We start from the raw sequence: 11,420 nt of genomic DNA, 5'->3' as shown, positions 1-11,420 counted from the left end.
AGGTTCTGGCGACTCTCGCCGCCCATTTACGGACCATACCCATGCGCATCCAGTGCTACCTGTACGACATTCTCATTCAATCCTTCTCCGTCCAAGCGGCACAGTCGGATCTGACATTAACCCTAACAACCCTTCAAAACCACGGGTTCTCAGTAAATTTCCAAAAGAGTCAAACAGTTCTGTCGATCTGCCTTCTTCATCTGGGAGCCGTGATAGATACACTGAAGTGCAAGATCTACCTATCTCGAGAATGTCGAACCAGCATCCGAGTCTTGGTCAGTCAGATCTGAAGAAAATGGGTAACCACACTGGCCACACTCTCCCAACTGCTGGGAAAGATGATTTCATGTATAGTAATCGTGCCCTGGGCACGATTACACTCCAGAAGTCTTCAATGGTTCCTGCTACTGTTCCAGAAAAGAGGAGCCAGCTCCTCCAACCAGAGAGTGAGTCCCACCACAGGTCCTGAAGTCCCTCCAATGGTGGTTGTCCCCAGCGATGGGAAAAGGATCTCTGTTCAAGGAACCCTCCCGAGTCATCCTGACCACGGATGCCAGCCTATTCGGCTGGGGAGCACACCTGCAAGCACAGCTGGCACAGGGCCAATGGTCCAAATCAGATCTGAGACACAATATAAACTGGTTGGAACTCAGAGCCTGGCCCTACACCACTTCTGCAGCTCAGTGGCGAATCAGCACATCCTAGTTCTCACAGACAACGTGGCGGCAAAAGCCCATGTCAACCGACAGAGGGGTACACGATCCAGATCTCTCATGGCCGAGGCCAAATCGATGGGAATCTGGGCAGAAACCAATCTCGCCTCACTCAGGGTCGAACACATATCGGGAGAGGCAAATCAGCAGGAGGACTTCCTGAGCAGGTCAAGGGTAGACCACTCAGAGTGGAGCCTGCATCCAGATCTTGTCAGAGAAGCATCAGACAGGTTCGGTCCCCCAGTGCTGGACCTATTCGCCAGCCCGAGGAATGCTCAACTCCCGAGGTTTTTCTCCCGCTTCCCGTCACCAGGGGCGGAGAGAACAGATGTGCTCCGGGGGCCTTGGCCCAGGGGTCTGCTATATGCCTTCCCCCCTCTTCCTCTGCAAGCAACCATCCGAAAGATACTGCAGGAACAAGCAGAGGTGATTCTTATTGCTCCACACCGGCCAAGGCGGCCGTGGTTTGCCTCGTGAGTCTTTCAGTATCTCCTCCGTGGAGGATTCTGCATGACCGAATCTGCCTCAGCCAGGGGACCCTACAACATCCAGAGCCACAGTGGCTCCAGTTAACTGCCTGGCACTTGAACGGAACCTCCTAACTGGGGAGTCTTATTCACCAGACATCATTAACACAATCCAGGCCTCAAGAAGCCCTACAACCAACAGAATTTATGACTCTACGTGGAGAAATTACTGTACCTGGTGCACAAGACAGCAGTTAGACCCCTTTAGAATTACCATCCCAAGGATCTTAGACTACTTGTGGGAGGGGCTTAAAAAGGAATTAGCACCCAACACAATTCGCAGACAGGTGGCCACCCTGTCCACGATCCTCATGTATGGCAACTCTGAACCACTGGCCAAACACCCCATGGTGCAATCCTTTATGAAGGGCGCAACTAACAACAGACCACCCATGGTCCACAGATATCCCTCCTGGGATCTGTCCAGGGTCTTACAGGCCATTACGTCATCTCCATTCGAACCTATCAGAACCTGTACCATACAGTGCCTGACACTTAAGGTCGCATTCCTGGTCGCCATAACTTCGGCCAGACGCATTTCAGAGTTGGCAGCATTATCAGTCAGGGAAGACCTTTGCATCTTCCACGCAGATAGGGTGATCCTACGCCTGGACCCCTCCTTCGTTCCCAAGGTCAATTCCTTGTTTCACAGGTTGCAGGAGGTGGTGCTACCAGACTTTTGTCCTCAGCCTTCCCATGAATTGGAACGCAAATGGCATACTCTAGATGTTCGCAGGGCCTTAAGGCAGTACATAAAGCGAACGGCACCCTTCCGCAAATCTGAGGCCCTGTTCGTATCCTTTCAGCCTCACTCAAAGGGTCGGAAGGTCACTGCATCCACAATTGGCAGATGGATCAGAAATTGCATAGCAGGAGCATACCAAGGGCAATCGCTCCCTGTTCCTAACCGAATCACCGCCCATTCCACTCGCAGCGCTCCAACATCAGCAGCGTGGGCGACTCAGGCGTCGATTGAGGAAATATGTAGGGCAGCGATGGGGGCGTCGCCTTCGCCCTTCGTAAGACACTATAAACTAGATAAATTCACATCTGCAGAGGCCTCATTTGGCAGGAGGGTCCTCCAATGCGTAGTATCAGAGAGTGGGACATAGGCCCAGTCGGCTTCCCACCCACAGGGACCGTGAGGCTTTGGTACGTCCCATTGGTGGATTCTCCACTCGTCATGCTGGAGAAGGGGTGTTGTCTTACCTGAACGCCTTTTCTCAGCATGACGATGGAGAATCCACTCCCACCCTTAGGGCCTGTCAGGTCCTGTGTCAGGAAAAATTGAGCCAATACTTTTGAATCATAGCTAACGGCTGCGCCTCTGTCGAGACTGGGTTCCTGGTCCAGGGAGAGAGGCATGGCAACTTGGCTGACTTAGTCTATACGAGCAGAAGACAAAGCTAACCCATTGGTGGATTCTCCATCGTCATGCTGAGAAAAGGTGTTCAGGTAAGACAACGCCCCTTTTATTGTCCAGAATCTATTGATAGCTAGGAATTATTACCTCTATAAAAATGCTCTTAAGAATATTTTAAGAGGTGAATGAAAATAACCCTAATTTTGTGGGGAAGAATTAATATTGTAAAAATAAGGTTTGTTGTACATGTGTTGGTAAAAAATAGCTAGTTTGATTCTACTAAAATATTTTTAAACAGATGGATAACTTGTTCATATTACAATATTATTTATGGCTACTGCCCTTTATTGAGCAATATTAAATAGTTGAGAAGTAGTTGACAAGCTAGGTTTTTATAGACGAATTAAATATTTCTTTACCTTAGACATATCAAAAATTTAGCAAGCCTATTCTATAGTTTGGACCAGTTAACCAGCAGTTACTAAACTGAAATAACTAAACATTTGGAAAAATGATTCAAAATGATAATGAGTTTACACATCTTCGACTTTTTATCCCTTTTCTGTTTTGTTTTATCATTGTTCATGATAAAAGTTTTCTGAAGAATTGGAAAATATGCAAAGTATTTGGGAAAGTATTCTGTCATTTAATACATATATTTTGGAATAGTTCTTATAGTTAACATGACTGCTGTTTAGCTGGCAATGAATAAAGACGGCTAGATACAGAGCTAGAGATAGCATAACAGCATTTTTATCCTGTACCTAAGTAACAAGCATAAGAAATACAGTAATTGTTGATTCTGCTATACATATGAAAGGAATTATTGAATAAGCATTCAGAAGAGCTTTAAATATGTACCTGTACAGTTATTGTAGTTGCAAAATAGATAGCAGAATGCAAGCTGTGGATGTGAATGCAACCACAGACACAAAAATCTTTTTGGTTGTATTCATATTAATATGTTGTCTTATATGGAGATAATGAAAATGGTGTATGTATTTGTGAATCTGGAAAACATTTTGATGGGAATATTATTATTTGAGTTTTATAGTATATAATCTGCATCAGTGATCAGAAGGAAACTTTTCAAATTAAGAAATTCAGAGCTGGTGTGCTACAATGTGGAAGAATTATCCCACCCAATGAAATAAGAGGCTAATAAAAAAATAGTCATATGATGTCATAGGAATTGCCCCACAAGATGAGTGACAAGGTTAAAAAGATTAACATGACATAATGCATTTATTTCATTGGCTACTTATACATTATATATTACTATTTAAGCAAACTTTTGATATTGTTTCTGATAGATTTTTCATAAATAATCATTAAACATTTTATTTCCTGATTTTGAAGCCCTCTTGACATATGGCTTTTTTCTTGTATGTTGCACAGCCTGAATAAGGACTGTAGATGTGCCTGAAAAATTTTCTTCCCTAGGAAAGAGATGAAACTACTCTTAGAGAATAGAGAGCAATTTCTAAACATTATAAGAGAGGACTTCATACATCGTTACTAACACAGAGACTGTGTGAGGCTTCTACAGAGCAGCATGATGTTGAAATCCAAACATTAAATATTTTCTTCTTCCTTAGAAGGAAGTCTTAAACACACCTTTTAAACTCTGCCTGGTAACATTCCATACAAATTTGCTCTCAAAATTAAGGTGCACCCTCTAGTTTTTTTTTCTTGTTTAAATGTTCATATCTATATAGTCATTTCTAGTTGGTCAGAGATATTTGGGCTAAGGAAAATTATAAAATTTCCCTTCTCCTAAAATGTTTTTTTCCTGCTCCTCCTCTTTTACAGAAAGAAAATTCATCTGATATTATCATAATCAAGTTCCGGTTATCATATTTCATGCAGGGTCTTTGATTCCCCCCAATTCTCTTTGTAGATCAGGCCTTAGGGATGTAGCCTGCAGAATAAATGGGGTGTGAAAATCTATGTAAATACTGAGTGAGATAGATTCACTATACTTCAACATATAACTTCCAAAAACTATCCATAAAATAGAAGAAGCCAGTGGAGCTCTGTGTTTGCAGTTGCCTCATCATCTTGGTCTGATGATTTTATAATGTGAGCTCATATCCACATTCAGAAATTACAAATCTCACTCTTTTTTTACATTTCATCAATATCTTTTAAAAAAGATTATGGTAGCTGTCCTTGGATTCTAAGAATATTACTTTTGAAATATATTTTGCAATTTCAGGCAAATAGCTGAAGAAGGTAGTATCTAAAAAAATTAAAGCATAGAAGAATTACAAATACAGGCAATGATTAACACAATGTTCTTTCGCACTTAAATTAACTGAATCCTGGAAAAGGAGAAGAATGTTGATTTTAGGATATCCAGAGTGATTGTAGCATTTAATGAGAGTAGGAGTGAAATGAAATGACTACAAAAAATACAAATCTTGTTGAGGCTTGTTTTCAGACCAATGCATTAACAAAATATAGAGTCATAAGACGAAATTTGCATCAAAAATTAAATATGTTATAAGAGGTAATGAATACTTTTTTACACTTGTTCTGCTTCAGTACTCTTAATACACAATACTAAAATTATTTTTTAAGTTTTAAGGAATGGACATTTTCGCAGCCCTCTTTGTTTGAACATGGAATGTTCCCTTTTTATTATTATTTTCCTTTAAGTAAGCATACATTGGGGTACACGTAATTGCTGAGTTACAACTGTAATGAACTCTGCTCATTACAATTGTAACTTGTGACAGTTGTAATGTAGGTCAGTCACGTAACTGACCTGATTTTATGTCAATTTTTTGGAACACCATGATTGTTAAGTGAACTCCTCAGTAGTTCAGCAAAATCATCATAAAACATGGTCACATGACTTTGGGATTCTACAAATGGCTGTACATGCAGTCATGTGACCATGGGAAGGCGTCTGACCATCAGAACTTTGAATCTGGGTTGTAAGTAGCCCCTGAAATTACGGACACTAAGCAAGCGGTCATAAATCCAAAACTAACTATACAGTTGTTAGCTTTAGGTATTGAAGAAATGGACAGAACAAAGGAAGGGAATGTTCCAGGACTATGTATTTTGTTGCTGGTGCAATAAATAAAAATATTAAGCCATATTGTAACAAAATTCATTGTATCTTTGTTTTGTTACAGTTTATTTCTGCTGCTGGTTACTTTATAATTTTGACATGCTCGAGCATTTCCTTGCATTCAGTTTTGTACTCAAAACTTTAGATTTTTCGAGCTAGTCTTCCACCAGTTTTATGTTCAGAGGAAGAGTACTAGTGAATTTCATAGTGATAACCTTGACAGTTCTATTTGTAAGATTCATAGGTTTTTAAGGAATATTGATTGGTATTTGTTTTAGATGGATCTGGAAAAGCATCCATGTAAATTATAATACTAGATTTCCCTTTTTGTTACCAATTATACATATCATATAAAAGTATATATTGAACAATCTGTTAACTTTCTCCTCAGAAGAGATTGCAATACTTTTAGATTTGTTAGCACCAAAAGAGATTTATTTATTTATGTACTCATTTATACATACAACTTATGTAGCCACCTATCTCACAGTGATACTAGGCAGTGAACAGAAGATTTAAAAACAAAAACGCAATACAAAATAAACCTACAGAACAAACAATATAACATATGTGTGAGGATTAAAGTACTCCCACTTTTAGTACAAACACCAAAGCAAACAATCAACCAACCAACCAACAGGGCACATTTAACTGCCCAGCCCAAAGCCCTAAGAAAACACCCAGTTCTCCAATGCCTTATAAAAGGTTAATAAGATCAGGGCCAACTTGATTTCTAGGGCAGGAACTGCAGGACAGAGAAGGCACAGGTCCTATAGCCCATAAGATGGTACTTCTTAATAGAAGAGTCACCCTACCAGCTCTGCTTGGGTATGCCGGGACAATTGGAGAAATGCAGTCTCACTAATAATCTGACATATGTGATGTAGGGCTTTATAAATAATAACCAGAACCTTGAATTGAACCCAGAAATCTACAGGAAGCCAACCGAGCTTTTGTTACCTTGGGTATATGAGTCTATCACTAGATGCCACAAACTCAATGGTGGGATTCAAATATGTGAACAACCGGTTCTCTGTGTGGATGCCGCTTATGAAAGTCCATTCTGGGCCTGGGCAACAAAAAATTAGCTGGCGGTTCTGCCGAACTGGTGCCAACCTGCTGAATCCCACCACTGCATCCTGTATTCTGGACAGTTGTAGCTCTTTCAAGAGCAGCACTATATAGAGACCATTACTGTAATACAGTTGGGAAGTGACTGAGGCATGAGTCATTTTGAATAGGGTTTCCCAACCCAGAAACAGACATAATTCTCCTGAGAGGTAAATGTCTGAAAACTCTTCTAATTATGGCTGTTACTTATTTTGAGTTTAAGAGAATCCCCAAATTGCTCATCAGTTTTGTCTGAGGAAGAATAATCTCACTCAAAGCCAAAGGTATAGAAAGTGTCTGGATTTAGAGAGTCTCAAAACTCATACCCTTTGGTTTTGCCAGGTAGAATTTAAGAGCATGTTCTTCCCTGTGCAGACCTTCACAGCCTCTAGACACTGGAAAAGAACCTCCCTGGCATCACAGGGTTAGCCTGGGCAGAGATGTACTGTATATTGATCTCATCAAAATATTGATAAAACTTTACTCCATGTCAAGAGATTATCACATTTATTAGCAGCTTCATTATAAGAAAAATATGGATAGAGAGACTATCCAGTAAGGGCAAATGGTACCAAGCTAATAACTGTATGCAAATAGAATGTGAGGATTAAAAATTGTGAGCTGTCCAGGGTTGCTGAAGATGGGTGGCTATTTAAATATTTTAAATAAAATGTTTTAGCAAAAGACTGGTAATAATTCAGATATCTTGGTGTTTAAAATTTAACAAGGCATTAATGCAATATATGGGGTGCTATCCAACCCTAAGAGAAAAGTTTCAAAAAAGTTAATTTTTCAGTTACTTTAGGATTCTTGCTATTTTTGCTTAATGCTTTTATTTATTTATATTGTAATAAACGAGGGTGTGAAATTTCTGCATGGCCCATCACCTAGACCCAAACAAAGCTCTAGAAGGACATTTTTCAGAAAGACTATAAACCTGATTAATGTGTATTAAAAGTACCATAATAATAAAAACCACTGTAAAGCACAGAACATTAAAATAAATATTAATGTTAAAATCTTAAAATAGCAGGCAAATCCACTATCGATTCACTCACTCCTTTGATACAGTTTTAATTTTGATATGGTTGTCTAGATGAATACATATTCAACACTTGAGAATTCAGGAGACTAAAATTTTCAACTTAGCAACTTCTTTGCTATAAGCAACAATAAGCTTAAAACCTCTAAGTTAAATGTTTGCTGAGATGCTTACTTTGTTCAACTATTGTGATGATTAATTAATCTGTAAAAAGATATAGAGTTTGTTTTTCCATCTAAGTCAGCATCTTATCTTGTTTGAAGTGAACCCAGAAAGGCATAATATTGAATTTAACCTGAGCAATAATATTTAGTTAAAATTACTTAGAGTTTGGGAAGAGAAATTCTATTATTGATATTATTCAAATTTTCAGCCGTAAGATATGTTCAGATATCGAAGAAATCCTGTGATGAATAGAACTGTGGCCCATAGTGTTGAACCCTTTTTTACCTCTTATCTCCTTTTGCAGTCATCAAACATGTTAATATAACCAAAAATGCAGTTGCAAAGAGGACATCTATACCGCTGATAATCAGTAGTGTAAGATTTCTTAAAATATTGTAACACATAAAAATCATTTGTATAAAATCTAAAATTGCTTATTTTATAGTTAGCATGTGCAAATAAACTACATCAGTATAAACCTCAGTTTATACTGTAGCAATGAGTTGTAAATTTCCCATAATGGCAACACTTTTTATAGAATAAACAACTGTTGTGCATGCTTTTTTTGTATATAAAATTCTTTAAATTACTGCATAACCTTATGCCATAACTGCACAAGCTAGGAACAAAAAATGTACATAAGGCATACTTCTGCAGTTATATTTTGGTAATTGCTTGACTTGAAATAATACAAATTGCCTTTGCCTGAACTGTGCCAACTTTTACTGACCCAAGTAAGTTGGATATGTTTTTTGAACTCATGCTTGAATTTATCAATGCTAGATGTTAATTCCATCATAATTAGTTCAGCTTTTAAATACAACTTTTAAATACAGGCATTTAAATGAGGAAATAATATTTTACCCACCTTTTATGCTGTTGTCTCAACATGCATGAATTGTTGTAAAAGGAATTTCATACATGTCTCAACATGTACAAATGATTGTAAAAAGTTAACAAATATTTAAGCATTGAATGTATTGAATTAAACAGGACTAAAACCAAGTTATCTACTATGCAGTCCATATATGCCTGACATCAGCATCTGTGATTTCTAGTTTTTTAGCCAAAGGGCAAGAGAACATTGCTCTAAAGTGCTGAATTTAAATTATAATAAAAACATTTGAGTTGGATTCTTCCACTTGATTTCAACTGTATGCCCCTAAACAGATGTGCTGCAGCTCTCATTTTATTTCAGTCATGATTGGCATGTAGGACTATAATAGAGATTTGATAATAATCTAACATATGGAGAGTGCATCAGATCTGGGAAGATTGCAAGAACATAGTCTCATCTTCAAAATGAACCACAAAATGTATATTGGTTTCATTATCTAATTCAATCTCTTCCTTTCAATAACCATTATTACACCATGAATTCCATTTCAGAGCTAACAGCACAGTGGGTGGACGTCTGTTGACTGTGTTTTCATTGACCTTACAAATAATCCTGGAATTCTTTTTTCTATGATTTTGAAAACATAGTTTAAAATGAATGGAATCAGCAATGGGGTCAAAGCCAGCCTACAATTAGTTCCAAATTTGAAAGGACAATGGAAATATATACATACCAAAAAGAAGGTGGAGGAAGAATCAACTTAATCTGAAAAACTGGATCTGTAAAATTTTCAAAAAAGAAAATGATGAACCTGGAGTGACTTCTTAATCACCAGTGGAAAAAATATGCAAAGGTTTTACCCATTAAAGTTAGATTTATTTTATAGAAATTTATGTTCTTCAACTTATTATTTAAAACTAATTCTTATAATAAGGAATCCAAAATTCTTACATTATCTTTGAGTTTAGATTATATTCAAATAAGAAGAGATCATGTGTTATCAATCTAAAAATATGCAACGTGCTTTTCTGAAACTAATTCCCAATGAATCAGTATGAGTTTTGAATAAACATTGAACAATAAGGATTGTCAATTTATTTGGTAGGTGACTACTAAAATATCTTCCCAAAGATGGCAGGGAACCACAATTCTTCTTAATAAGATAGTACAGTTGCAAAGGAGAAAAGAGTACAGCATAGTTAGTTATATACAAAAGCAGCCCATCATTTTGAATGTAATGGGTAGGGGGATAAACTGCTGTAAAATGTCTAATTCAAGATGCAAATACTGTAAAGAAGAGAAAAACCGAAACTCATGCTTTTCATTACAGCCTTTGCTGCTGTCCAAAGTAGAGCAAGCAATTAACATTTCTTCTCCCAAGTCTTCCCATAAAATAGTTTTCTGTGTGAACAATTTATTCTTTATAAACCCTCTGAAGCACAAACTAAGGACAGGGAATAAACCATAAAGACCAATTAACTTCATCTCCAGTGACAAATGGTTTAAAAGCATTATTTCTATACATAGAAGTAGGTGGAAAATAAAATTGTAAAACAGTTTATGTATATGTGTGCTTGGGCACTGCAATAATCTCTGTTAATACACAGTCAAAACAAATACATTACATGTTTATCTGAATGTGCATACCCGACATTAACAATGGTGCTTAAAAGTTAGTGGACTCTTTTGAAAACCCAATTAAACAAATGAAAAAATATTATACTTGTTCATTGATTTAACGAAAATGATCCAAAACTTATATATTTCTGTGTTGAAAAAGTATATAAACCTTTGCTTTTAGTAACAGATGTGCCCTCTCCCCACCCCCTCCCCGCCCCAAATGTTCCCAATAATTGTTGATTAGTCCTGCACATTCTTGGAGAAATTTTAGTCTATTCCTCCTTACAGAAAAGCTTCAGTTCAGGAGTTTGGGGAGAAGGGGCTTCCTTGCATGAACTGTCTGCTTCAGGTCCTTCCATTTCTATAGGATTAAGATCAGGACTTTGATTTGGCCATTGCAAATGCTAACTTTCTTCTGATATAACCATTCTTTGGTTTATAAGTGGTATATTTTAGGCCATTGTCTTGCTGAATGACCCATCTTCTCTTGAGCTTCAGTCACAAACAGATATCCTGGCACATCATGCAGATTTTGCTGCAATGATTCAGAATTTATATTTACATCAATAAATGGCAAGTCATCCTGGTCCAGAGGCATCAAAACAGGCCCAAACCATAATACTGCCACTATTGTGTTTCACAGATGTAAAAAGAATCTTATGCTGGAATGCAGTGTTTCTGATTCATTTGTTTAAACTGATCTCTTTATCTAGTTTTAGGATATATGGAGAACAGAATTTCATATTTTTAGTTATAGTTTTGCAGAAATGTTGGAAATTCCAAAGGGTTCATGAACTTTTAAACATTGTATTTTGTTTTTTTCCTATTACCAATATTACCGTATATACTCGAGTATAAGCCGAGGTTTTCAGCCCATTTTTGGGGCTGAAAAATGCCCCCCTCGGCTTATACTCGGGTCAACTAAGGAACTAAGGGGTCGACATAGACGGGAGGGGGGGG

The 11,420-nt window shown here is 37.8% G+C and overlaps 1 protein-coding gene across 1 annotated transcript in view; it reads left to right on the top strand.

Moving 5' to 3' along the window:
* The first annotated feature begins 250 nt into the window (after window positions 1–250).
* The window catches only part of MAP4K4 (mitogen-activated protein kinase kinase kinase kinase 4), a 131,201-nt gene continuing 120,031 nt past the window's right edge, over window positions 251–11,420 (top strand). The window contains exons 1-2 of the mRNA XM_029283950.1: window positions 251–446; window positions 8,307–8,377. Of these exons, the coding sequence (XP_029139783.1) occupies window positions 251–446; window positions 8,307–8,377 (267 nt within the window). The remainder of the gene's footprint in view (window positions 447–8,306; window positions 8,378–11,420) is intronic.

The sequence above is a fragment of the Protobothrops mucrosquamatus genome, unplaced genomic scaffold (assembly GCF_001527695.2).
Source record: "Protobothrops mucrosquamatus isolate PMUCROS unplaced genomic scaffold, P.Mucros_1.0 scaffold295, whole genome shotgun sequence".
In the NCBI taxonomy this organism is placed as follows: domain Eukaryota; kingdom Metazoa; phylum Chordata; class Lepidosauria; order Squamata; family Viperidae; genus Protobothrops; species Protobothrops mucrosquamatus.
Note: the sequence above shows the minus strand (reverse complement) of the source record. Positions and strands in the feature narration are given on the sequence as shown.